The 27,078-nt window shown below is 42.6% G+C and overlaps 1 protein-coding gene across 1 annotated transcript in view; it reads left to right on the top strand.

Moving 5' to 3' along the window:
* The first annotated feature begins 4,795 nt into the window (after positions 1-4,795).
* ISY1 (ISY1 splicing factor homolog) overlaps positions 4,796-27,078 on the top strand; it is a 25,837-nt gene continuing 3,554 nt past the window's right edge. Inside the window, exons 1-9 of the mRNA XM_032412026.1 lie at positions 4,796-6,080; positions 8,528-8,550; positions 9,172-9,223; positions 9,999-10,064; positions 11,060-11,102; positions 15,293-15,405; positions 21,052-21,169; positions 24,686-24,808; positions 25,835-25,956. Coding sequence (XP_032267917.1) covers positions 6,078-6,080; positions 8,528-8,550; positions 9,172-9,223; positions 9,999-10,064; positions 11,060-11,102; positions 15,293-15,405; positions 21,052-21,169; positions 24,686-24,808; positions 25,835-25,956 — 663 coding nt within the window. The 5' untranslated portion in view covers positions 4,796-6,077. The remainder of the gene's footprint in view (positions 6,081-8,527; positions 8,551-9,171; positions 9,224-9,998; positions 10,065-11,059; positions 11,103-15,292; positions 15,406-21,051; positions 21,170-24,685; positions 24,809-25,834; positions 25,957-27,078) is intronic.

Here is a 27,078-nt window from a genome sequence, read left to right as displayed (position 1 = left end):
GGTCTCCCAATCCCTATCTTTCAAGCATGCTTAAAAACGTTTGGACCCTTTTTTCCAGAAAGTGTTCTTGCAATATTTTTTTTATTAGGCCACAGTAGTTGATCAGACCTTTCTCTTCTTTGCATAATTTATAAATTTTCTGGATTGTTTAGCTGGTTTTGGACATTTTTATTCAATTCTTCACAGGTGAAAAGTACACATATAAGAATACATCTATATAGTACTTTCTGTGTAACAAGTTCCCTGAGCAGAACTCCTTCATGTTCATATCTTTGCAACTAGTTTTTGTACACTTTTAACTTTTCTTAGTAAATTATGAACTCGTGGGCTTTTACAAATTCTTTTTTTTTTTTTTTTTTTAAAGATTTTACTTACTTATTAGAGGATGGGGGCAGGGCCAGAGGGAGAGGGAGAGAATCTCAAGCAGACCCTGTGCTGAGCAGGGAACCCGAGGTGGGGCTCAGTCTGCTTGTGCTCGCTCCCTCACTTGTGCTCTCTCTCTCAAATAAATAAATCTTTTTAAAAAATAAAAATCTAGCTGGGCAAACAGTATCAGGTTTTAATACCTGAGGATATTCTCCGGGCTCAAGCTGACTTCCTAGGAGCCATCCTTTTTTCTTTCTTTCATTCTTTATTTTTTTTTAAGATTTTTATTTATTTGACAGAATGAGCACAAGCAGGGGGAGCAGCAGAGGGAGAGGGAGAAGCAGACTCCCTGCTGAGCAGGGAGCGCAATATGGGGCTCGATCCCGGGACCCTGGGGTCAGTACCCAAGCCAAAGGCAGATGCTTAACCGACTGAGCCACCCAGGCAACCCAGCCCTCCCTTTTTCATAAAGGGTAGCACTTGTTTATAGACGAGTAGTTTTTTGTGTTTTTTTTTCCAAAGACTTTGTCAGAGAGAGAGAGCACGTGTGCACAAGCAGGGGGAGCTGCAGGCTTCTGGACTCCATCCCAGGACCCTTGAGATCGTGACCTGAGCAGAAGGCAGACGCTTAATCGACTCAGCCACCCAGGTGTCCTAATATAGCTGAGTAGTTTTATCAGCTTGTTTCCTGCTTATAAATTTTGGGAATGTGACAGCCTTCTTTCATTTTGTTCCTTTTCTGTCCTTCAGAGTCCAAGCTGGCAGTCTTCCTGCTGGTGTAAAATTCTCTACCTTGTGGGTCTTCTGTATTTGTCATGGGAATTCACTTCATTAGACAAGAGGCTCCTCCACAGAACTTTCCTGGATAATTCTATCTCTGTCCTGGGTTCTGCTGCAATGGTTGAAAGGATTCATGAGTCACACGCCTAATCTCTTACCCTAGCTCTGTGGATGAATATTCTGACCTTTTGATCATTCTGAGGCATTGGAAAAAGGTGGTTTAACCACACCCTTAGCTTTTTCTCCAGAGCACATCCCAGTGAATCTCCCAATTTTAGCATCTTTTGCAGTGTGCATAGGCTAAGATTTTCTCAAATCATCAAGTTCAGGTTCTGTTTTAACAGTACTTCCCTAGGTTATCTCTTTGCTCTTGCATTTTACTATAAGCATCAAAAAGAAACCAAAAAACCCCCTGAGCTAAATATCTAAGTTTGTTGTATACAAATTCCACCTTCCACGTAAGTGTAGGATACAACTCAGCTACGTTTCTACCATATAAGGACTCCCCTTTCTTCCAGTTTCTGGTAACATTCCCCAATTCCTTCTGAGCCCTCACCAGCAGTGCTTTCAATGTCCACGTTTCTATTTATGTATTCTCTAAGATACAGATTTTCTCTGTTGAGATCTTCACTTCTTTCTGAGTCCTCACTAGCAGAGTTGTTAATATCCACGTTTGTACTAACGATTTGTAGAAGGCATTCTAGGTTTTTTCTATCATCCCCATAATTCTTCCAGCCTCTGTCCATTGCCCTGTTCCAAAACCACTTCTACATTTTAACATGTACTGATCTAACATTAGGATGTTTCACTTGCATTTTTTTTTTTTTAAGTAGGCGCCCCACCCAGCATGGAGCCCAATGCGGGGCTTGAATTCATGACCCTGAGATCAAGTGCTGGATGCTTAACTGACTCAGCCACCCAGGCGCCCCAGGGTTTTTCAACCGTATTGACAGTTACTGTACAGGAATGTGGGTTCAGTGTTGCCTCATATCAGGATTTCTGTGTGACATTTTCCAATTCTTATTTTTTTAAGATTTTATTTATTTTATTTGACAGAGAGAGAGAGAGCCAGAGAGCACAAGCGGGGGGAATGGCAGAGGGAGAGGGATAAGCAGGCTCTGCACTGAGCAGGGAGCCCGACGCAGGGCTCGATCCTAGGACCCTGGGATCATGCCCTGAGCCGGAGGCACACGCCCAACCATCTGAGCCACCCAGGTGCCCCAGATTTTCCAGTTCTTAAAACAGGATAGAAGTCAAAGCAACCATGTAGGCCAAATTCAGCCTGCTGGTCAGATTACAGTTGTTATGTAGATTAGTAATGTGATCTAATGATAGGTCACAATTGTGGATTCGTAGATAAATAAGATATATATGATTGATACTGGAATATAAGTACAGAAAATCTTAGCACTACAAAAGGCTGTTCCAATTTACATGGTGGCTAAGAAACAGCTTAAGTTGGGGCTGTTGGCATACAAGAAAAGGCAGTGTAGCACTATTGTCTCTGTTGCTTTACTCATTTGGCTATCAAATCTCAGGAGCCAGACCCATGGGGTGGAGATAAAAAAAAACAAGATAGGGGGGCGCCTGGGTGGCTCAGTTGTGTGATCCCGGGGTCCTGGGATCGAGTCCCGCATCGGGCTCCCTGCTTGGCGGGAAGCCTGCTTCTCCCTCTCCCACTCCCCCTGCTTGTGTTCCCTCTCTCGCTGTGTCTCTCTCTGTCAAAAAAATAAATAAAATCTTAAAAAAGAAAAAAAAAAGATAGGATTCCAGGGGGGCAAGGCCTGGAAATCTTAAATTTGGTGATTTAAAAGCCAACAGAGGAACGCCTGGGTGCCTCAGTTGGTTAAGTGTCTGCCTTCGGCTCAGGTCATGATCTCAGGGTCCTAGGACTGAGTCCTGCATCAGGCTCCCTGCTCAGCGGGGAGCCTGCTTCTCCCTTAACCGCTGCCCCTCCCCCTGCTTGTTCTCTCACACAAATAAATAAATAAAATCCTAGGGGGGAAAAAATTAAAGCCAACAGAGCTTTTACAAAGCCCCTGAACCCGGCCCAGCTGACTACATAGGCTTGGGTAAGGCCACATAATAGATGTGACTGCAGATCATGGGGTTTTTGGTTTTGAAATAATTGAGAACTTTACATAGATCTGTTCTGAGCACCTTATATATAGTTGCCTCTTTTAACAACAGCTCTGTAAAGCAAATGTCCCAATTTCATGAATGAGGAAAAATGAAAATAGGTAAATACTGTTATGACAATTTCACAGACTAGAAATTAAACACAGAGGTTAAGTCATCTAAGGCTGTCTAAATTGTCTCAAATGAGAAGGAGGCATAAACAGGGGGACTAGTTGGGTAGCAGAATGGAGGAAGGGTGCTGCCGGCAGAAGAAACAGTATGGGCAAAGACAGGATCAGTGTGCACAGAGAAAGGAAGGACCTTAGCAGACTGTGGCAAGATGAATGGTATAATCAGGATGCTCTTAGTTTTAAGTACTGGTAAGTCTGACTCTTACTGGTTTCAACACTGAAGAGAGTTTATTGGTCTATATAACTGAAGACCGAGCCGAGGGCTTGAGGCAAGGCCTCATTCAAGCAACTCATTGATGTCACCAAATACTGAGTCTTGTCTTGGAGTCCAAAGTGGCTGACAGCGGCTTCTGGTATTACATTGGTTCTGACATCCTCCCAGCATTTTAAGTCAAGTCCGGAGACTCACTCTTGGTCAGCCTGGGTCTTAAGCCCACCAATCAATATTTATAGGGATATGGCATGGATTGTTTAGCTTAACCTAGCTTTCTTACTCTGTTCTTAAAGCTGGGCATGTAGTTCTCTTCCCCCCAAACCGTGGAATTCAGCTAAGTGGGTAGGGAGAACAAATGCTGGAAGGACAATCAATATAGGTAATGCCTCGTGAATCCTGTTTTATATGACCTCTGCATCCTAGAGTCAGGAATTTAATGGATAAAGAAACAGAAGTTTAAGAAACTTCTGTCTCAGAAAAACTCATTTGAGTGAGGAATGACCTTGCTTGTTTGGTACCAACAAGCTTGGTTATGTGTTATTTATGGTAAAGGTTAATAAAGTTAATAAAAGACCCCCAAATGCAGCAGCTTAAACAAGACTATGTTTATTTCCCTCTCATTTTAGAGAGCTAGATGTTCCAGAGCTGGGAGATGACTCTGGCATCCTCACAATTTTTCCATTTCTGAGTTCAAGGTGGCTGTTGCCATAGTCACCTCTCAGTGGGGAAGGAAAAGGGCAAGGGGAAAGGCCCGTCCATACTTTTCATGGCAATGCCTAAGTGGCACATATTCCTTCCATTCAATTCCCATTGGCTTTATATAATCACAAACCCACAACTATCTGCCAGAAACGTGGGAAGATGGGAGTCTAGTTGGGTGGCCATATGCCCACCTAAAACTTTTAAGGAGACAACTTATCCTTTTTTTTTTTTTTTTTTTTTTAAAGATTTTATTTATTTGACAGAGAGAGACACAGCGAGAGAGGGAACACAAGCAGGGGGAGTGGGAGAGGGAGAAGCAGGCTTCCCGCCGAGCAGGGAGCCCGATGCGGGTCTCGACCCCAGGACCCTGGGATCGTGACCTGAGCCGAAGGCAGACGCGTAATGACTGAGCCACCCAAGCGCCCCGAGACAACTTGTCCTTATCATGGTTCAGGCATGAGATCCTGGTGTCTATTCCTTTAAGTACTTGTCTGTCCTGTCAGATCCTGAACCGCGTCAGCTGCTTTCCCTGCTGGCTTGTGCCTCCGGCCTGGAGCTGAAGTGCCCACCATTGGTTAGGTCTTCTGGCAGAGCACCATGCTTGAAAAAGGACAGCTGCTTTCCTGGCTTAATTTACTACCGTCCTTCACCTGAACTGCCCACCACAGCTCTGGACACTATGAGGGAGTAGCCACCAGAACCATACCCACCTATCAAGTGGCCTCTCCCGTGCTCCTGCGTCCTTGTCTAAGGATCTTCTGATCCCAGCAGTATGCTCATCACACACTGAATTGACCGCATCTCTGTGAGTAATGACACACATACGTAACCTCTCTAACCAACCTCCTCCTCCGAGTAAGTAGCTTTTTCTTCCCTGGGCCTTACATTTCTTATTTTAAAAGAGGGTGACTTCAATTACTGGTCCAGCTCTGATGAGCCCGGCGATTCCAGAAGAGCTCGAAAAAAGTGAGGCCCCACGCAAATGACAGGGAAACGCGAAGTAATTTACGAAGCCCGGCCAGCTCGAACTCCTGGAGAGCACTTGCTCTGCTCTGCCCGAAGAGGCGTTTCAGCGCCGCTAGCTGGAGTCTGCGCCTTCCGCTTCTGGAGCTGCCTAGCCTCTTTTGCGCAGGCTGGGTTCAGCTGCCCCAGTCCACTGGGAGGATTTAGTTCGTTCAGAGGCATGAGGACGAGCGACTTCCACAAGGGCATCTTTGCCCTCACCAGGAGAAGCAAAAAGGGGGACGGAGGGATGCCACCTACAGTACCAACCATGACCCCAAACAGTTTAGACTCAACCACATCTAGCCTCGCCCGCTTCCGCAGTACCAATAATTAACACGAGAAAAATTTGCACTCATTATCGCGAGAGCAAAACCAGGGGCTGAGGCCAAAAAAGGTGTCTCATTGCGCAAGCGCAATTTTGCCAACGCCCCCATTCTTCGTACGCGTGTATTGGTGCAACGTCCCGGCGCCTACGAAAGGCCCCCCTTACGCGAGCGCGCTTGCGTTTCCTCCTCCCCTTGTCAATTCTCATTTCACTTCCGGCTCCCACTTCCGGTCCTTCCTGTTCGTCGTTCCGACAGAAAAATCGGTGGTGCGGTCACATAGAGTATTCCTGTTCCCGCCAGGGTCGGCCTTGCCCGAGGCAGTGAAGCTCCGGGGGCTGGGGCCGCGCGGCCCCAGGGAAGCGCCCTCACTCAACCATGGTGAGTTGGGTGGGTGCGTGATGGAGGGGGCGAGCGGGCGGGCTGTGAGGGCTCCCGGCCGCATTCGGGGCGCTCGTGGTGCAGGAGCACAGCTGGGCATCACTGCAGGCTTCAGAAGTTGGGGGAGGAAACGGGAATCTCGAGAGCGGAGTTAACCTTCTCCGGCAGTGTTTTCATGTCGATCAAGCGCTTTAAGTTATCGCTCGGGAAAAGTAAGGCACGGAGAGGCGCAAGAGCCGGTTCCAAGTCGGTGCCTGGCGTGGGCCCACTTGTTTGTCTCCAAGTCCCATACGGGAGGTGAACAGCGGTTGTGACAGTGTGTTTCTGGGTTATTTGATTTATGTGTTCTCGGTCTCCCCCACGAGATAAAAGCTTCACGAGGACAGGGTCTTTTCACCATTGCTTTCTTAATGTCTAATACGGTGTCTGGCACGTTGTAGGTGTTCGGTAACGATTGAATGGATGGCATAGTGTTATTGCGTGAGGGTGTGATCTCTGTGGTCTGGAGTGGTTTGTTGGCTTCTCCATTCGTTCAAGTAGCGCTCACGACATGTAAATGTGAGAATGCACATAGCGCTGGTACAAAGAAGTTGCTCACACATTTTGATAACCATAATATTTTCATTAAGTGAAGTCCCCATAAGAAGCACACGAAGCAGTAATAGGTTGTAGATGTATCGCAAGCTCTTGTAGATTAATGAACCCAAGATCTGAAGAAGAAGAGAAACCAGTGGGCTAGAAACAGCCCTTTCTGTGGGAGAATATGCCCCAAATTACTGCTTCATACTGCCCTGCTCAGCCTTGAGGCTCTTTGTTTCCGAACTCTAACAAGCATAGGGAATCCATCTCTCCATTCACTAGCAGGGGAGAGGGATCCCTAGGCCTGGATATTTCTGGGTACAGGAGTTGTTGGTTATTTTACAACACTTTCACCATCACACATTTGTATTTGTGGGCTTCCATTACCCTGGGTTCCCTTATCATATTGATTCATGGTGGGGGGGAGTTCCAGTAAGTCCCCTTAAAAAGAAGACCCATGGCTAAATTGCTAGTACCTATCATCCTGTCTTAAGCATGGAGTAAGCATTGAGAATCATTAAATTAAATATTCAGAATCTCTAGGATTTAATGAAATAGGTAGGACACTGTCTCAGCCTTCAAGATGATGGCTTCCCCTGGGAAAGCTGCTCTGTTTTATTCCTTAGTAGATAATGTGTTCATGTATCCACCAAGCTTTCGCCAGTTTTTTTCCTGTGTTCATTGAAAGGGAGGGCCAGAAAGGAGACTTAAATTGAGCTCACTTTTGCTGAGTATCTATAAACTGCATACCTGATGTTTTCATATATTTTTCTTGTTAAGTCATCATGACATCTCTGTGAGATAATCCCTATTGTAATCCCTATTGTAAAAATGGGGAAACTGAGAGACTACTTCTCAGGGATGGTAAGTGGAAGAGCTGAGAGTATAATCAAGTCCCTGACTCAGCACGTACTCTTTCTACTTATACTACAACCCAGAAAACATGTTCTGTGCTTGACACCGTGTTTCAGGGACAATTGTCTTGACACTAGTGTGACAATACGTAGGTAAAACTCAGTTTGGAAAAGCCAGTCTTGGGCGCCTGGTGGCTCAGTCGTTAAGCGTCTGCCTTCAGCTCAGGTCATGATCCCAGGGTCCTGGGATCGAGCCCCGCATCGGGCTCCCTGCTCTGCGGGAAGTCTGCTTCTCCCTCTCCCACTCCCCCTGCTTGTGTTCCCTCTCTCGCTGTCTCTTTCTCTGTCAAATAAATAAATAAAATCTTAAAAAAAAACAAAAAACAAAGAAAAGCCAGTCTTTTCTTCTCAAATTCTGCTGGCAGGAAACAGACAATTGGGAGGCTGGGTGGGAAGGACCATGGTAGTTATAAACCTAGACAAAAGTTAGCAACCCAGTTGGGACGAAGGGGCCACAGAACTTTCTGGGATGGTGATGACACAGGTGATACATTGTGAAGGATGGATAGGAGTTAGCCAGATCCAAGGGGGTGGGGACAGTGGAGAAGTAAAGATTTTAAGTGGAGGGAGCAGTGAAAGTAAAGTCACAGGATTTGGACATCTTTTGGTTTTTTTTTTTGTTACAGTGTATATATACTAGTTCAAACATTATGCTTGTGACTGTCTTTGTGATACTTTTCTCTAAAAACTACATGAAAAAAAGGTTACTTTTTTTAAAGATTTTATTTATTTATTTGACAGAGAGAGAGAGAGAGCGAGAGCAGGAACACAAGCAGGGGGAGTGGGAGAGGGAGAAGCAGGCTTCCCTCTGACCAGGGAGCCCGATGCGGGGCTCGATCCCAGGACCCGGGGATCATGACCTGAGCCAAAGGCAGACGCCAACGACTGAGCCACCCAGGAGCCCGAAAAAAAGGGTATTTTAAACCTGGGCATTTTTCTTCCCTTCTCTCTTAGGCCCGAAATGCAGAAAAGGCCATGTAAGTATCAACTCAATTTTGTTTGTAAATTTTATGTAACTTAATTATCACCATAGAGCTCTTTTTGTGTTTGGTCCTTTTGGTATGTTTCTTTCTCTACATGTGTTAAAATAGTATTCCCATATTTGCTGTTTGTTTTCCCCATTAGTGTTTTCTGACAGATCCCAGAACTTATACTGGATAAACATTAGTTCACTTGGAGATGGTGCAGGGGCTGTGAGAGTGACAACTGGGCACCCCATGATATTAGTCTTTTAACATCTGGATGTGTTGCTCACCACAGTGGTCTGATGAGTAGAGTTTCCCATAGTCTTTACATGCAGTGTAAGTAAAATGGATACTTGGATGTTCAGGAACACCAACGGCTTTTTTAAGTCCCGCTGTTGGAACATGGAAACCCCTAACTTCTCTGTGGTGTCTTCATCTCTCGCACATGCTCATGTATGCTTTCTTTTTTTTTTTTAATGAATAATTTTTATGAAAAAGTATATAATAATATATATATATGAGTCATATTAATGAATACCTTACATGATGGTCATGAGTAGACCTGCCCCATCTGGGAACTTGGGTGACAAATCTGTGAGCAGTATCTAATGGAGTCTTCTCTCTTCCTGGTAGGACGGCCTTAGCAAGATTTCGCCAAGCTCAACTGGAAGAGGGAAAAGTGAAGGTTGGTGTAAATATTCCTCATGAATTGTAAAGTATCAAGCATAAATGTGGTAAAACTCCCTCCTGAGCAGACTAGACTTCCTATTTCTTGTCTGTACTTGCTGACATTCTTATAGTCTGTATACTTGAATTCCAGGTGTGCCTCCCTGTAGCTGGGGCAGTGTGATGATCTAGCTGCTTGTTCTTCTACCTCCTCTGTATTATGATAATTGGCTTCCCATATTATCCCAGCTCTGTCTAATATTGAATAATAGGAAGGGCTGGGGAGAGCAGCTCTAAGCTGCAACCAGTAAATGATCGCAATTCATGGAGGCTCAGCCAGGTCAGGAATAATATGTACCATTCTTTCAATGTTTTTGTTTTGTTTTTTAAAAAAATTATACACATATGTGCTCATACGCATACATGTGTATACACACATGTATGTTTTGTTCTAAACACTGATAGCCATTATTTCTTAAGATAATATGAATATGCCATGGAATGGATATAACCTAGCTTACTTAGCCATCTCTCTGTTACTGGAATTTTAAGTTGTTTCCAGTGGTTCACTCTACTAGATACAGTGCAGCCTATGTATGTTTTTGCATGTATACTTGTTTCTTAAGTAGAGACCATAGCGTGAAATGTAAGGCTTGATGAAGATCATCTGGAACTGAAGCTTCAAATGTATTTAGGCCATTAGACATTTAGTCTTCAGGGCTGAATCAGTTGGGGATGCTGCATAAAGCTTGTAACTAGGACAGTGGCAACGTGTGTATTTTGCTTCTTCTTAGGAACGAAGACCCTTCCTTGCCTCAGAATGTACTGAGCTGCCCAAAGCTGAGAAGTGGAGACGACAAGTGTGTTCTGGGTGAATCTGGTCTTAGTAGAAGTAACAAGTCTCTGTTTCTTTTTGGGTTGAAGTATAGTTGACACAGAATGTTACATTAGTTCAGGTGTACAGCCTGGTGACACCACACGCATAGCTACCATCTGTTACCATGAACACTGTTACAGTACCATTGACTGTGTTCCCTATGCTGCACCTTTCCCCCATGACTTATCATTCTATAACTGGAAGCCTCTCCCTCCCACTCCCCTTCACCCATTTTGCCCATCCCCACCCTCTCCCCTCTGGCAGTCATGAGTTGGTTCTCTCTATTTATGGGTTTGTTTCTACTTTTTTATTTGTTTATTCTTTTGTTTTTTAGATTCTACATATACGTGAAATCATGTGGTATTTGTCTTTCTCTGTCAGACTTACTTTACTTAGCATAATACCCTCTAGGTCCATCCATGTTGCAAATGGCAAGATCTCATTCTTTTTTATGGCCGAGTAATATTCCATTGTGTATGTACACCTCATCTTCCTTATCCATTCATCTGTCCCTGGATACTTGGGCTGCTTCCATATCTTCAGTATTGTAAATAATACTGCAATTAACATATATTTTTTCCAATTAGTGTTTTCATTTTCTTTGGGTAAATACTCAGTAGTGGAAATATTAGTTCATACAGTATTTCTGTTTATCATTTTTTTAGGAACCTCCATATTGTTTTCCGTGGTGGCCGCACCAGTCTACATTCCCACTAACAGTGCACAAGGGTTCTCTTTTCTCCACATCCTTGCCAGCGCTTGTTATTTCTTGTCTTCTTGAGTCTAGCCATTCTGAGAGGTGTAAGGTGCTATCTCATTGTGGTTTTGATTTGCATTCTGATTGTTTCTTATTATCTAAATGATTCGTTACCAGAATTCTAAGTATTTTTAATTACTAATTTTGAGTTCTATTTTTTCTGTGCTTTCAGACATATTCAAAAGTCATGAGAATTTATTACCTTATATTTTTTCTCACAGATCATTGGAGAGATCTCTAAAAAAGTGGCTCAAATTCAGAATGGTAAGCTAACCTGTCTTTTAAAGTGTTGATTCTCAAATCCACAATTAGAGTTGGGGATTTCAACACTTGTCTCTCAATAATCAATAGAACAAGTAGATAAAAAATCAGTAAGGACATAGAAGAACTGAACAATAGTATTAATCAATTTGACATTTATAGAACACTCCAGGGGACATTTGTATCTGGAGAAATTTTTATTTTTACAACTTGCGGTGTTACTGGCATCTAGTGGATAAAGCCGGGGATGCCGCTAAGCATCCTCCAGTGCATTCTACAAAGAATTTTTGGCCCAAAATGTCAGTAGTGCCACTGTTTAGAAACACAGTTCAAAAGGAAATTGAAACCTGAGTAGCCTATCTATTAAAAAAAAAAAAAAATTTTTTTTTTCTTTTTAAGTAAACTCTGTGCCCAGTGTGAGGCTTGAGCTCATGACCCTAAGATGAAGAGTTGCATGTTGTACCGACTGAGTCAGCCAGGCACTCCTATATCTATTAAAGAAATTGAATTTATCGTTAAAGCCTTCCAGCAAAGAGAACTGCAGGTCCTGATGGCTTCCCTGGTCGGTTGTACCAAACATTTAAGGAAGAAATAATACCAGTTCAACCTAGTTTCTTCCAGAAAATTGAAGGGAAAGGAACACTTCATCATTCATTTTATAAATTTTAGTATTAGCATTACCATGATACTAAAATAAAAAAAAGACATTATACAGATAGAAAAAAACTGCCACCCAATATTCCTCATGCATATAGACATAAAAATCTTCAACAGACATAAAAATCTTCAACAGAATATTAGCAAACCAAATCCAGCAATTTATAAAAATGATAATAAATCACAACCAAGTGGGATTTACCCTGGAATGCATGGGCTGATTTAGCATTCAAAAATTAATATAATTCACTTATCATCATTCTAAAGTAGAGAAACCACATGCTCATCTCAGTAGATACCGAAAAAGTATTTGGCAAAATTTAACATTCACTCATGATGAAAACACCACTAACTGGGAATAAGAGGGAATTTTCTTTTTTTACCCTGATAAAGCACTTCTACCAAAAAACCTATAGCCAGCATCATAATTAATGGTGAAAGATTGCATGCTTTCCTCCTAAGGGCAGGAACAAGGCAGATAACCTATTCTCACCACTTCTATTCAGGGTCTTACTGGAATTCCTAGTCAGTGCAGTAAAGCAAGACAAGGAAATAAAAGGCACACAAATTGGAAGGGAAGAACTATAATTCTCTGTTCTCAGATCACGTAATTTTCCATGTAGGAGATCCCAAGAAATCTATAGAAAGATTTCTTTCTTTTTTTTTAAGATTTTATTTATTTATTTGACAGAGAGAGACACAGTGAGAGAGGGAATACAAGCAGGGGGGAGTGGGAGAGGGAGAAGCGGCCTCCCCCTGAGCAGGGAGCCTGATGGGGGCCCGATCCCAGGATCCTGGGACCACGACCCGAGCCGAAGGCAGACACTCAACGACTGAGCCACCCAGGCGCCCCTATAGAAAGATTTCTAAAATGAATAAGTGAGTTTAGCAAGGTCACAGAATAGACGGTCGATACACAAAAATCAGTTCTATTTTTATAAAGTAGCACTGAAAAATTGGTACTAGAACATTTTTAAAAAGTGCTATTTACAAAAGCACCAAAACACAAGAAATACTTAGGTATAAATCTAGCAGAACATATGTGCAATCTGTATGCTTTTTTTTTTTTTAAGATTTATTTATTTATTTTTGAGAGAGAGAGAGCAACAGAGAGCACAAGTTGGGAGGAGAGGGAGAAGCAGGCTCCCCACTGAGCAGGGAGCCTGACACAGGGCTTGATACCAGGACCCCAGGACCATGACCTGAGCCGAAGGCAGACGCTTAACCAACTGAGCCACCCAGGTGCCCCATTTTTTTTTTTTTTTTAAGATTTTATTTATTCATTTGAGAGAGCGAGAGAGAACACATGAGTACTGGCAGAGGGAGAGGGAGAAGCAGAGTCCTCTGCTGAGCAGGGAACCTGTGCAGGGCTCGATCCCAGGACCCTGGGGTCATGACCTGAGCCGAAGGCAGACGCTTAACTGACTAAGCCACCCAAGTGCCCCTGCAATCTGTATGCTTAAAACTACAAAACACTGATAAAGGAAATCAGAGATGACCCCAGTACATGGAGAGATACACAGCATTCATGGATGGGAAGACTCAGCCTAGTAATGATGTCAGTTCTGTCTCTTTTCAAATACTCACAATCAAAATCCCAACAGGATTTTTTTTTAATAGGTTACCAGATTTTTTTCTACATTTTAAATGGAAAGGCAAAGGAGCTAGAATAGCCAAAACAATTTTGAAAAAGAACAAGATTGGCGTATTCATACCACCTGATTTTTAAGATTTAATATAAAGCTACTATATTCCAAATAATATATTGGTGAAAGATGATAGGAACAGAGTAAGAAGGGCAGAAATAGGGCCATACATGTGGCCAGTTGACAAGGTACAAAAGCCATTCAGTGGAGAAAGGGAGGGATACTCCCTTGCAATAGCCATGTGATATTTTATTTAACATATCAGGGGTCATTAGCCATTTTCCTTCCTCTGGTGGGCTCCCCCAGCTGCTCCCAGCCTTGGCTGCCATAGACAACACCTTCGTAAAGTCCCTTGTGCATATTCCTTTATAACAAGTCCCTTAGGCTTAATTCTCAGGGTATAGTCTTTGCCAAAAGATGTCCCCATATAACAACACATTGCTTTTCTGAAAGGGTGAAACCAACACAGAATGCTCCCAGGCCCTGGTGCTTGTACCAGTCTCACTGCACATTGCTGGTGTTGGATGCCAGGTGCCCCCCACCACTAAGATATTTTAATAATTGGATAAATGGAACTGCAGGATTGCTTCAGTTTATATTTCTTCAGTTGCTAATGAGGAGCAAGTTGTTTTTCAAGGATTTTTTTTTCCCCTGCGCTGGTGGGAACTTTGTTCCTAATCCTTGCTTTTCCTTAGGTGTTGATGGTTTTTCTTAGAAATTTATTTTATTTTATTTTATTTTATTTTTTAAAGATTTTATTTATTTATTTGACAGATAGATAGTACAAGTAGGCAGAGAGGCAGGCAGAGGGAGAGGAAGAAGCAGACTCCCCGCTGAGCAGGGAGCCCAACGCAGGGCTCGATCCCAGGACCCTGGGATCATGACCTGAGCCGAAGGCAGCCGCTTAACCGACTGAGCCACCCAGGCGCCCCCTTTCTTAGAAATTTAAATGAATATTTTTGTACCAGATACTTTTGTTAAGTGTTGGCATTCATTTTTTTTTTTAAAGATTTTATTTATTTATTTGACAGAGAGAGAGACAGTGAGAGAGGGAACACAAGCAGGGGGAGTGGGAGAGGGAGAAGCAGGCTTCCCGCGGAGCAGGGAGCCCGATGTGGGGCTCGATCCCAGGACCCTGGGATCATGACCTGAGCCAAAGGCAGACTCTTAACGACTGAGCCACCCAGGCGCCCCCCCTTTTTTTTTTAAAGATTTTATTTATTAATTTTTTTTTTTTTAAAGATTCTATTTATTTATTTGAGAGAGAGAATGAGACAGAGAGAGCATGAGAGGGGGGAGGATCAGAGGGAGAAGCAGACTCCCTGCTGAGCAGGGAGTCCGATGCAGGACTCGATCCCAGGACTCTAGGATCATGACCTGAGCTGAAGGCAGTTGCTTAACCAACTGAGCCACCCAGGCGCCCCTTTATTTATTAATTTGACAGAGAGAGACAGCGAGAGAGGGAACACAAGCAAGGGGAGTGGGAGAGGGAGAAGCAGGCTTCCCGCTGAGCAGGGAGCCCGATGTGGGGCTTCATCCCAGGACCCCGGGATCATGACCCGAGCCAAAGGCAGACGCCTAACGACTGAGCCACCCAGGCGACCTGACATTCTTTCTTTTTTTTTTTTTTTTTAAGATTTTATTTATTTATTTGACAGAGACACAGTGAGAGAGGGAACACAAGCAGGGGGAGTGGGAGAGGGAGAAGCAGGCCTCCTGCAGAGCAGGGAGCCCGATGTGGGACTCGATCCCAGGACCCTGGGATCATGACCCGAGCTGAAGGCAGACGCTCAACGACTGAGCCACCCAGGTGCCCCCCGACATTCATTTTTAAGGGTATAACATTGAGTGCTATTTTCAAGAAACGATATTAACATTTTTGTTTTCTAGCTGGTTTAGGTGAATTCCGAATTCGTGACCTGAATGATGAAATTAACAAACTGCTAAGAGAGAAAGGACACTGGGAAGTCCGGATAAAGGAGCTGGGCGGTCCTGATTATGGAGTAAGTAAGCAGCGGTCTCAGTGGATCTTGGGGGTAAGCCAGTGAGCTTTTTTTAGCAGCCTGGGTAGCTTTGCATCCTCTGCAGCTCCCAGCCCATGTCTGCCACAGAGTAGGCACTTGAGGAATGAAAGAAGGTTTGGGAAGTGCCCGTTGCATGTGGACAGGAAACATGGAAGGGATGGGTAGGATAATTCTTTTTTTTTTTTTTTTAAGATTTTATTTATTTATTTGACAGAGAGAGACGCAGCAAGAGAGGGAACACAATCAGGGGGAGTGGGAGAGGGAGAAGCAGGCTTCCCGCTGAGCAGGGAGCCCAATGCGGGACTCGATCCCAGAACCCTGGGATCATGACCTGTGTTGAAGGCAGACACTTAACCTACTGAGCCACCCAGGCGCCCCGGGTAGAATAATTCTTAAACACCCCATAGCACAGCCCTCAGAGCAGACAGGGCACCTGCGTTTACTGCTCAGATGGTCTTGGGGTGCCTGGCTGGCTCAGTCAGTGGAGCATGTGACTCTTGTTCTTAGGGTTGTGAGTTTGAGCCCCATGTTGGGTGTAGAGATACTTAAAAGAATAAAAATCTTTAAAAAACAAAAGAAAAACGACCATGGTCCTTTTGCATCATCCCTGAGCTCCTTGGAAGTTGGGGCAGCCATTGTTGGGTTCTTTACCTGAGGGGGCCTCAGGGGCCCTCCTTTCTTTGGACTATCATTTTTTTTTTTTAATGTTTTGTTTATTTATTTGTCAGAGAGAGAGAGGGAGAGAGAGCACAAGCACGGGGAACAGCAGGCAGAGGGAGAAGCAGGCTCCCCGCTGAGCAGGGAGCCCGATGCGGGACTTGATCCCAGGACCCTGGGATCATAACCTGAACCGAAGGCAGACGCTTAACCAAGTCAGCCACCAAGGTGCCCCTCTTTGGACTATCATAAATTCAGTCCTCTATACTGGCTGTCAAGTTTTTAGGACCGTGACCCATTGTAAAACACATGCATACCAACTCTATCACAACCCAGTACACACAAAAATGTACTGAAAAAATACATGGTGATGCATGTTGATATTTTCTATTCTGTTATATTTTGATTTTAAAAAATTGATGATTGTGACCCACTTAATTGACTTCATGACTCACTCATGGGTCTTAACTTTAAAAAATACTACCCCAGAGTCCTCCCCATTTATTCGTTTGTGAAGAGATCTACCTCAGGTCATTTGACCTGATCAGTGAGCTGTAATGTGTTATGTAGGAAGTATGTGAAGTTTTTCTAACCTGCTGGTATTTTCACTTTTATGACAGTTTAACACACATAATTCTCACTTTAGTACTTGGCGTAAAAACGAAGGAGAGGCATTCATGTTTCTTGAGCCCTGGTTTTGTTCTTGGCACTGCATGAGGAACTTTCTCACTTACTCTCTTGAGCAGTTCGGTGACGGTGATTTTATGTGTCCTGTCAAACAGCTTTAAAGTAATGCAGAAGTTTGGTAACCCTCCCGGAAAAATGACCTCAGAAGCAATAAAAAATGAATATGTAAGGTATTCTTAACTGCCACCACCCAAAGTCAACATTAATTTTCTTAAAATTTTCAGTGTTATTTTTTATTGAAATATAGTTGACACACAATAGTACATTTATTTCAGGTGTACCACATAGTGATTCAACAATTCTGTACATTATGCCATGAGCGTTGTTAACCATCTGTCACTACACAGTTATTACAACATTATTGACTATATTTCTTTAAAAAAATTAAAAAAAAATTCCAGTGTAATTAGTTTCAGGTGTATAATACAGTGATGCCACAATCCTGTACATTACCCAGTGCTCATCATGATACATGTACTCTTAATCTCCTTCACCAATTTCACCCATCCTCCTCCCTCCTCCCCTCTGGTAACCATCAGTATATTCTCAGTATTTAAGAGTCTGGTTTTTTGTCTCTTTTTTTAGTTTGTTCATTTGTTTCTTAAATTCCACATATGGGGAAAGTCATGTGGTATTTTTTTTTCCTCTGGCTGACTTATTTTACTTAGCATGATACCCTACAGATCCATCTATGTTGTTACAAATGGCAACATTTCATTAATTTTTATGGCTGAGTAATATTCCATTGTGTATATATATTTATATTTATATATTTATATATATATTCCATTATATATATGTGTGTGTGTGTATATCCCGTGTCTTTTTTTTTTTTAATGTTTTTTTATTTATTTATTCATGAAAGTCAGAGAGAGAGAGAGAGAGAGAGGCAGAGGCAGAGGGAGAAGCAGGCTCCCCGCCTAGCAGGGAGTCCGATGCGAGACTCGATCCCAGGACCCTGGGATCATGACCTGAGCCGAAGGCAGACGCTTAACCATCTGAGCCACCCAGGCGCCCCGTATCCCGTGTCTTCTTTATCAATTCATCAGTCGATGGACACTTGGGTTGCTTCCATAGTCTTAGCTACTATGAATAATGCTACAATAAACATAGGAGTGCATATATCTTTTCAAATCAGTGTTTTCGTTTTCTTTGAGTAAATCCCAATAGTGTAATGACTGGATCTTATGGTAATTCGATTTTTAATTTTTTTAGGAACCTCCATACTGTTTTCCAGAGTGGCTGTACCAGTTTGAATCCCCACCAGCAGTGCAGGAGGGTTCCTTTTTCTCCGCATCTTTGCCAACACTTGTTGTTTCTTGGGTTTTTGATATTAGCCATTCTGACAGGTGTGAGGTGATAACCACACATTGTGGTTTTGATTTACATTTCCCTGATGATGAGTGATGTTGAGTATCTTTTCAGTGTCTGTTGGCCATCTTCATGTCTTCTTTGGAAAAATGTTCATGTCTTCTGCCCATTGTTTAATTGGATTGTTTTTGGGTGTGGTTTAATTTCTGTATAGTTTGGATATTAACCTCTTATTGGATATATCATTTGCAAATATCTTCTCCCATTCAGTAGGTTGTCTTTTAGTTTTATTGATTGTTTCCTTTGCTGTGCAGAAGCTCTTATTTTGATGTAGTCCCAATAGCTTATTTTTGCTTTTATTTCCTTTGCTTCAGGAGACATATCTAGAAAAATGTTGGTATGGCTGATGTCAGAGATATTACTGCCTATGCTCTCTTCTAGGACTTCTGTGGTTTCAGATCTCACATTTAGGTCCTTAACCCATTTTGAGTTTATTTTTGTGCCTGGTGTAAGAAAGTGGTCCAGTTTCATTCTTCTGCATGTGACTGTCCAGTTTTCCAAACACCCATTTGTTGAAAAGACCGTCTTTTTTCCATTGGATGTTCTTGTCTCCTTTATTGTGCATTAATTGACCGTATAATCCTAGGTTCATTTCTGGGCTCTCTGTTGTGTTCCACTGATCTATGTGTCTGTTTTTGCCACTATCATACTGTTTTGATTATTATAGTTTCGTACTATATCTTGAAATCTGGAATTCAGCTTCATTTTTCTTTCTCAAGATTGCTTTTGCTGTTCAGGGTTTTTGTGGTTCTATAAAAGTTTTGGTATTATTTGTTCTAGTGTTTTGAAAAATGCTGCTGGTATTTTGATAGGGATTGCATTAAATCTATAGATTGTGTTGTGTAATACGGACATTTTAACAATATTAATTCTTGTACATGAGTGTGGAATGTCTTTGTCATCTTCGATTTCTTTTATCAGTGTTTTATAGTTTCAGAGTATAGGTCTTTCACCTCCTTGGTTAAGTTGACTCCTAGGTATTTTATAATTTTTGGTGCAATTCAACATTAATATTTTAATGTATTTCTTTATCTAGAGTTTTTTCAGATTTTATTTTTAAGTAATCTCTACACCCAATGTGGGGCTTGAACTTACAACCCTGAGGTCAAGAGTTGCATGCTGTACCGACTGAGCCAGCCAGGTGCCCCTCTTTCTAGAGTTTTTTAATGCTTAACAATTTTATTTCCATTTTCTGTGTGTAAAAATAATACATTTAGAATCTTAGTTTCACAAGATGAGAAGAGTTGTGGAGATGAATGGTGGTGAGGGTTACATGATAATTATGAACATATTTAATGTCACTGAACTGTCCACTAAAAATGGTAAATTGTGTTACATATATTTTACCACCATAAAAAAGAAAAGAAAAAGTAGTACATTGTCATTTAAGGTCAGAAAAGTATAAAGAAGCAGAAGAGCGTTTGGTCAGAGTGCTATTACCTGGATGCAGCTGCTTGAATAGTTCCTTCCCTTGTTTGTCTGTTAATGCCATGACTGAGATCACACTCACTGTCTGTATAACTTTGGTTGTAGCCTTTGTGCTTCATTCCAAAATGGAAACATTGGTTATGTAGATACTACATAGTTCTGTGCAAAAAAGAGAGAGAAAATATAAAATAAAAAAAATGTAAAAATTATAAAATATCAAAAAACTGTTATATTCTATGCATGATATAGAATATGTTATATATTTTTCTAGCCCACAGAAATAACTGGTACTGACATTTTCTATGTATCTTTCTAGCTTTTTTTCTATGTATATATATGTTCATTTTTACAGGATTGTTTCTTATTCAGCTGTGTGCTTTGTTCACTTAATAGTGTATCAGGAACATAATTTCATGTCAATAATCATTTGTATCACTATTTTATTTTTTATTTTTATTTTTTTTAAAGATTTTATTTATTTATTTGACAGAGAGAGACACAGCGAGAGAAGGAACACAAGCAGGGGGAGTGGGAGAGGGAGAAGCAGGCTTCTTGCAGAGCAGGGAGCCTGATGCGGGGCTCGATCCCAGGATCCCGGGATCATGACCTGAGCCGAAGGCAGACGCTTAACGACTCAGCCACCCAGGCGCCCCTGTATCGCTATTTTAAAAAGCATTTTTGAGAAAGTTGTATAATCAGTAGAGAGCACTCTTATATACCATTCATACAGATTCACCAGTTTTTGATACTTTGCTGTATTTACTTTGTCATTTTCTTTGTGTACCTTGAGATTTATTTTTTCTGAACCATTTGAAGCTTAAATACATCATGCTTCCTTACCCCTTAATACTTAATATCTCTGTGTGTATTTTCTTTTTTCCTCTCTGTGTATTTTCTAAGAGTAAGAATATTCTCTTACATAACCGTGGTAGAATTATTAAGTGTAAGACATTTAACTTTGATACAATCATTTTATCCATCCTACTTGGCTGTTTCACTGATTTTCCCAATAATCTCCTTTTTAGCATTTCCCCCTCTAAGACAGGACCTAGTCCAGGGTCACATACTACATGTGGTTGTTGACATCATCATTTTTGATGGATAGAATTCTGTCTTCAGGATGTATTTCATTTGTCTTTTACTGCTTGTCATTAAAGTTGTTTGCAATTGTTTCTTTAAGTTTTGTCACTTAGGTCATATCATAAGTGTTTTCCTAAGGCAATACAAAAGTTTCATAAGAATCATCATTTTTAAGGTATAGAATATATTCCATCTTTGACTATGCTATAATTTACTTAAAACATCCTCATACTGTTAGGTATTTAGACTGATTTTAATTTATGAAAAAAATTTACCTAAGTATTTTTCTCTGTACATCAATGTTTTCCCACATTCAGTGTTATTATCTTAAACTATATTTGCAAACATGGAAATAGTGGGTTAAAGGATCAGATCCATTTTCTCTTTTTCCTTCCCAATAAGAAAGTTGGCCCTAAAATGCTGGATCATGAAGGGAAAGAAGTCCCAGGAAATCGAGGTTACAAGTACTTTGGAGCAGCGAAAGATTTGCCTGGTGTCAGAGAGCTTTTTGAAAAAGAACGTAAGTAACTGCTAATGTATGTGACGGTTTTAGCCTCTGATTGCTGGTGATCATCATAACACGTCTGTAGGCTAGGTGCTTTTCCTGTATTGTTTCTCAGCTGCACGGCAGTGGTGTCAGAATTATTGTTCCCAGATTTGAAATGAGAAACTGTAAGTATTAGGAGTTGAAGTCATAGGCCCAGGGCACAAGCTGGGGCTGGGAGGTGGCTCCAGAATCAACTGGTACCAGATGCTCACCCTTGGCACGTGCCAGTCTCTCAGCCCCAATGTTTTCCCTGTTTGAAGTTGCCTCTGATTATCAGGGCAGGCTCTGATGTTCATTGAAACGGGTTCCTCTTTCAGTTTCTTATTAGTTGAAAAATCCCTGCCTGAAGAACAAGTACAACCTTGGGCCAAACCCCAGGAGGTATAAATGGAGAAAAGTGGAACGGCTATGTGTGGATCCACGCTGCTGGTCCCCTCACCTGGCCTGCCTTCTCCCTCCGTGGCCCTGGGGAGCTTCAGCCAAACCTTGGCCTTCCAGAATGCACTTGGAAACCACTAGCCTGGAGTGTTTGTGGATTTTTAATTTTTCTATAAAGTCTAAACACGTTGTAGAAAAAAGTATGAATAGCAGAGAAGAATGACACCAGTATTCTCACCGCTGTTGGCATTCTGCTCTATTTCCTTCCAGTCAGTTTTTCTGTTGGTTTAAAAATATAATTCTACTATATTAAGCCCTGCTTATTTTTAAATTAATTATGCCCAAACTGTTTGGCATGTGTTATTAACAACACTTAAAAATAATTCAGGGGGAAGTGCTCCTGGCTGGCTCAGTCTGTTAAGCATCCGACTCTTGATTTCGGCTCAGGTCATGATCTCAAGGTCATGAGATTGAGCCCTGCATTAGGCTCTGCGCTTAGGGGGGAGTCTGCTTGGGATTCTCTCTCTCCCTCTTCCACTGCCCCTCCCCCCCTCTAAAAAATAATCTTTAAAAATAATAATAACATTAATTCAGGGGGTGCTTGGCTGGCTCAGTTGGTGGAGTGTGTGACTCTTGATCTCAGGGTTGTGAGTTTGAGCCCCATGTTGGGTGTAGAGATTACCTAAAAATAAAATCTTAAAAAAAATAATTCATAGTTTAAATATCATGCTGTTCATTATGAAAGTAATATAATTTTATTACAGAGAAGTTGTAAAATACAGAAAATCAGAAAAAAATTGTCTATATTTTCACATCCTGTAGATGACAATTGTTGACATGTTGGGGCATATTTCCTTCCAGTTTTTAAAGGGAAATGACAACCCAACAGATTGGTCAAAGAATCAAAGCTGATAAGAAGAAAAAATTCATATGTATAAAAATACATATGTGGAGGGGGGCTCCTCTGTTGAGGTTATGCTGTACATAATACTTTTTTAAATTTGCATTTTTCTAAAAAAAATCAGTTGTAGATTTTTTTTTTTTAATAAGAAAGTGCTTAGGTCTTTTTTTTTTTTTTTTTTTGAGGGAGAGAGAGGGGGAGAAACAGGCTCCCCGCTGAGCAGGGAGCCCAATGGGGGGCTCCATCCCAGGTTCCCGAGATTATGACCTGAGCCGAAGGCAGACGGTTAACTGACTGAGCCACCCAGACACCCTGAAAGTGCTTAAGTCAGTCTTAATGAGTATAATTCATATAGCACTGTCCCCTGGGTCTCCCCCATCCCTGTGCCCCTGGATCACTGGTAATCACAATTATCTGTTTCGTGCGTTCCCTTCCAGGCCTTTTTTTATGCACTTACATGCTTATTTCATCAGCTAAATTTCATCAGTATGAGTGACAGATGACTCATCCCCAGTTCCATTTAGGCAGAAAAGTGAATTTATTGACTCACATAACTGAAAAGCCCACGGGTAGTTTGTCTTCAGGAATGGCTGATTGCAGGTCACATTTCCTCTATGTTGTAGTTTTGACTTCCAGCCTGTGAGCTTGTTTCCTTATCTAGCTCTCTGCTTGTGGGGGCAAGTGGTCCATCATCAGTTTACATTTTGTCCTCTCTCAGCAAGAGATTTTTTCCCCCAAGCCGTTCAAGCAAAAGTCCTTGAATTGAAGCTGTTTGGCTTTGATCAGATCATAGTTCAATCCTTAAACCAGTCCCTGTGACAGGGAGGGATGCAGTGTTCTGAGCCAGCCAGGTTTTAGCCCTGTACCCGGTGCTGGGTGCAGCCAGCATCATCACAGGACAGGGACCAAGAGTGGTGCAGGGGTGGACAGACTCGCCATTACCAGCGTCAGGGTGATAGGTGGAGGCCTGCAAAGACCCAGTGGCCCTCCCATACCTGTTGTGTTGTGCTCTGCATTGATGTCCTCCCATCGTTCTGCTTAGAACTCTGTGAGTGGATGTAAAGAACTAAAGCATAGGATATGAATTTACTTTATATAACCATTCATCCATTGGTAGACCTTTAGCTATTTCTAGTTTTCTGTAGTTACAAAATTTTTGCTGATCTGATGGTTGAAAATATATTATTTTTACTTTTTATTTCCCTGATTACTAATGAAATTGATAATTGAATTCAATTACTTTTTTTTTTTTAAGATTTTTATTTATTTATTTGACAGAGAGAGCGAGCACACAGGCAGGGGGAGCAGCAGGCAGAGGAGAGGGAGAAGCAGGCTTCCCTGATGAGCAGGGAGCCCGATGCGGGACTAGATCCCAGGACTCTGGGATCATGACCTGAGCCGAAGAAGGCAGCTGCTTAACCGACTGAGCCACCCAGGTGCCCTGAATTCAATTACTAATTGAAATTTTTATACATACGAATTTTTTCTTCTGAAATGATCAGCTTTTACTCTTTCACCTAACTGTTGGGTTGTCATTTCCCTTTTGATTTTTTTTTTTTTTAAGATTTTTTAGTTTTAAGTAATCTCTATACCCATCGTGGGGCTCAGACTCATGACCCCGAGATTAAGAGTCCAACGCTCCACCGACTGAGCCAGGCAGGTGCCCCTCCGTTTTGAGTTTCAAGAATTACTTAAATATTCTGAATAGTAACCCTTAGTTTGAAAATATTTTCTTCAGGACTTTCTCATTTATCTTTTTGGTTTGTTTATAGTTTCTTTTGTCTTATCTCTATATTTACATTTTTCATCATATTTTTTTTTTTATTAAACCTCATGACATTTACTGTGTTATCAAAACACCTTGTGAAATAGCTATAGAGGGGTCATAGGGTACCCTATTCCTCACACATCCTGTAGTTGACAGCCCTGGTTATTCCAGGTTTTCACGACACTCTAAACAACGCACATCTCTGTGCCTGCTTTTGTTTTTGTTTTTTAAATTAGGATAAATGCCTTCTAAGTAGACTAATTGGGCTGAAGGTTTCAAAACTGATTGAAAAAAGGGTATGTAATTCTGTGGCTAGTATAGGAAGGGCCTATGTCATGGTGTTTTCTTGAGCACACTCCCTGGCTGTGTAACATTGTATAGGATGCTGGCTCAAGTGTGATTGTGGTGGGATGTTTAGCTAAGTTGGTGCGGTTTCTTTTAGCTCTTCCTCCTCCAAGAAAGACACGTGCCGAGCTCATGAAAGCAATCGATTTTGAATACTATGGTTACCTCGATGAAGATGACGGTGTCATCGTGCCTTTGGAACAGGAATATGAAAAGAAATGTAGGTCTATGAGCAATTTATTTCATTATAAGATGGCATCTGGTTTCTGTTCTGTCCTTTGAAAATGGGTTTTTACATAGTGCTCTGTGCCAGAAGCGAGTTTGTTTTATTGCTGATGGTCTTCAGAAGACATGGGCTGCTAATGACCTAACCCTCCGTAACTGTGATGCAGTCCGGGGCTGTGGGGCCAGAAGCAGCATGTGGAGGATGCCTAAGAGCGACATCGGACCTGTTCCCCGTCCATGGGGAGTTTATTATCTGGATTCCTTCCAACATTGGCCTTTCTTGAAATCAGGAAATGGTGCCCATATAAGTGGCTTTTCTTTTCTTTTTTTTAAAGATTTTATTTATTTAACAGAGAGGTAGAGAGCACAAGTAGGCAGAGAAGCAGGCAGAGGGAGAGGGAGAAGCAGGCTGTCCGCTGAGCAGGGAGTCCAATGTGGGGCTGGATCCCAGGACCCTGGGATCATGACCTGAGCCAAAGGCAGCTGCTTAATCGACTGAGCCACCCAGGCGCCCCTTAAGTGGCTTTACGATCTGCTTTAAACGCAGCTAATATGTTACCACTGTAGAGCAAGGTGGGTGGCTCTTTCTGAGTGCTTCCTCCATGCCAAGCACTGTGCTGAGCATTTTATGGACCCTGTCCTGAAGCCTCCTGATGGCCCTGTGAGGAATAGTTAGTGCTGATCTTCTGGTGGTGTGTTGAGCTAGGGCTCTGGGGGCAGGTGGTCAGGAGCCTGAGCCCTTTTCCAGCAGCATATACTACTGTCTCCCTTGTCACGTGGGCATGTCAGGAAGCTACTCAGGTTGCTAAACTGGGGATGATCTGGGGACGTCCCCTAAAAAGCTGCCTTGTTGTGACTTCCACCTAGAGCTGTGGTATGACCAGAATACCCCTCATATCCCACTCCTGCCTGCCAGGGCAAAATGGAGGGCTCTCTTCTTCAGAGGGGACATGTTGGCCTTGCCCTGCATGGTGGGTAAAGCTAATTCAGAGGACTGACTAAGCAGCACCTGTTTCTCCAGTCAGGGCCGGATTGGTGGAAAAGTGGAAAGCAGAGCGAGAGGCTCGGCTGGCAAGAGGAGAAAAGGAGGAGGAGGAGGAAGAAGAGGAAGAGATCAACATATATGCTGTCACCGAGGAGGAGGTACTCTGGGCAGTGGGGGCCCCGGTGCTCACTGCTCCGAGCCATGAAGGCTGGGCCTTGGGAGAATTGGTGGAGTGGTAGGAAGGCTTAGCTCATTGGTGAGCAGTCAGGGTCAAAGCCTGGCTCTGCCCCTATCTCCAGGTGAGAACTCCGCTTCCTCACCTGGAAGATGGACATGAGGCTCATCTCACAGCATCCCAGGGAGGGTTCCAGAAGGGAATGGCTGTGAGAGCACCTTGTAAACTGCTTTACACCCAGAATTACTTACCTCCTGAATATACTGCTCTCCGACTTCTAAACACATTTGAAGCCGTATGAGTTATAGCCCCTGTCCCCATCGTTTCTTTTTATTTATCTATTCATTTATTTATTATTACCATGATTTCAGGTTCAATTATAGACCTATTGCTTATACTTTACAAAGTACCACAGATTGGTTGGCTTAAACACCAGAAATGGATTTACTCGGAGTTCTAGAGCCTGGAAGTCTGAGATCAAGGTGTCAGCAGTAGGTCTCATTATTTCCTTTTTTTGTTTGTTTGTTTTTAAATGGCAGTGCCAGTAGCTCTTCTGCAGTCTTAACACCCCCACACCCCCATGGTAGAGAGAGAAACCAGCCCAGAGCAGACAAGGGACTGATGGAGAAGGTCATGGCTGAGGTGGAGCTGTGATCCTGCCTCTCTGGCAGAGCCTCCTAGCTTCAGGCTCTCCTGAGGGGCCTGCCATGCAGGCCTCACTCCTTGGACACATCGAGAAAGAATAAAATGGATTTGCTGGGCTGAGAAGGGGAGGGGGATTACTTGTGCATGGGCGGTAGGTCAGGTCCCGTGTGAGGAGCTTGCTGTGATATCAGTGGCAAAGAAGCAGGCTCAGAGAAGGTTAGTGACTTGGTCAACATCACACAGGATATAGCCGACCTGAGGTTCCTGTGCAGGCCTGGCTGATGAGCAGTGGGGACAGTGAAGCATTTGAAGTAAGCTGGCCGCATGCCCTAGGAAGGTCTCGTCTCGTCTCGTCTCGTCTCGTCTCGTCTCGTCTCGTCTCGTCTCTTCTCTTCTCGTCTCGTCTCGTCTCGTCTCTTCTCTTCTCTTCTCTTCTCTTCTCTTCTCTTCTCTTCTCTTC

Source organism: Phoca vitulina, unplaced genomic scaffold (genome assembly GCF_004348235.1).
Source record: "Phoca vitulina isolate PV1807 unplaced genomic scaffold, GSC_HSeal_1.0 scaffold13, whole genome shotgun sequence".
Classification (NCBI taxonomy): domain Eukaryota; kingdom Metazoa; phylum Chordata; class Mammalia; order Carnivora; family Phocidae; genus Phoca; species Phoca vitulina.
Note: the sequence above shows the minus strand (reverse complement) of the source record. Positions and strands in the feature narration are given on the sequence as shown.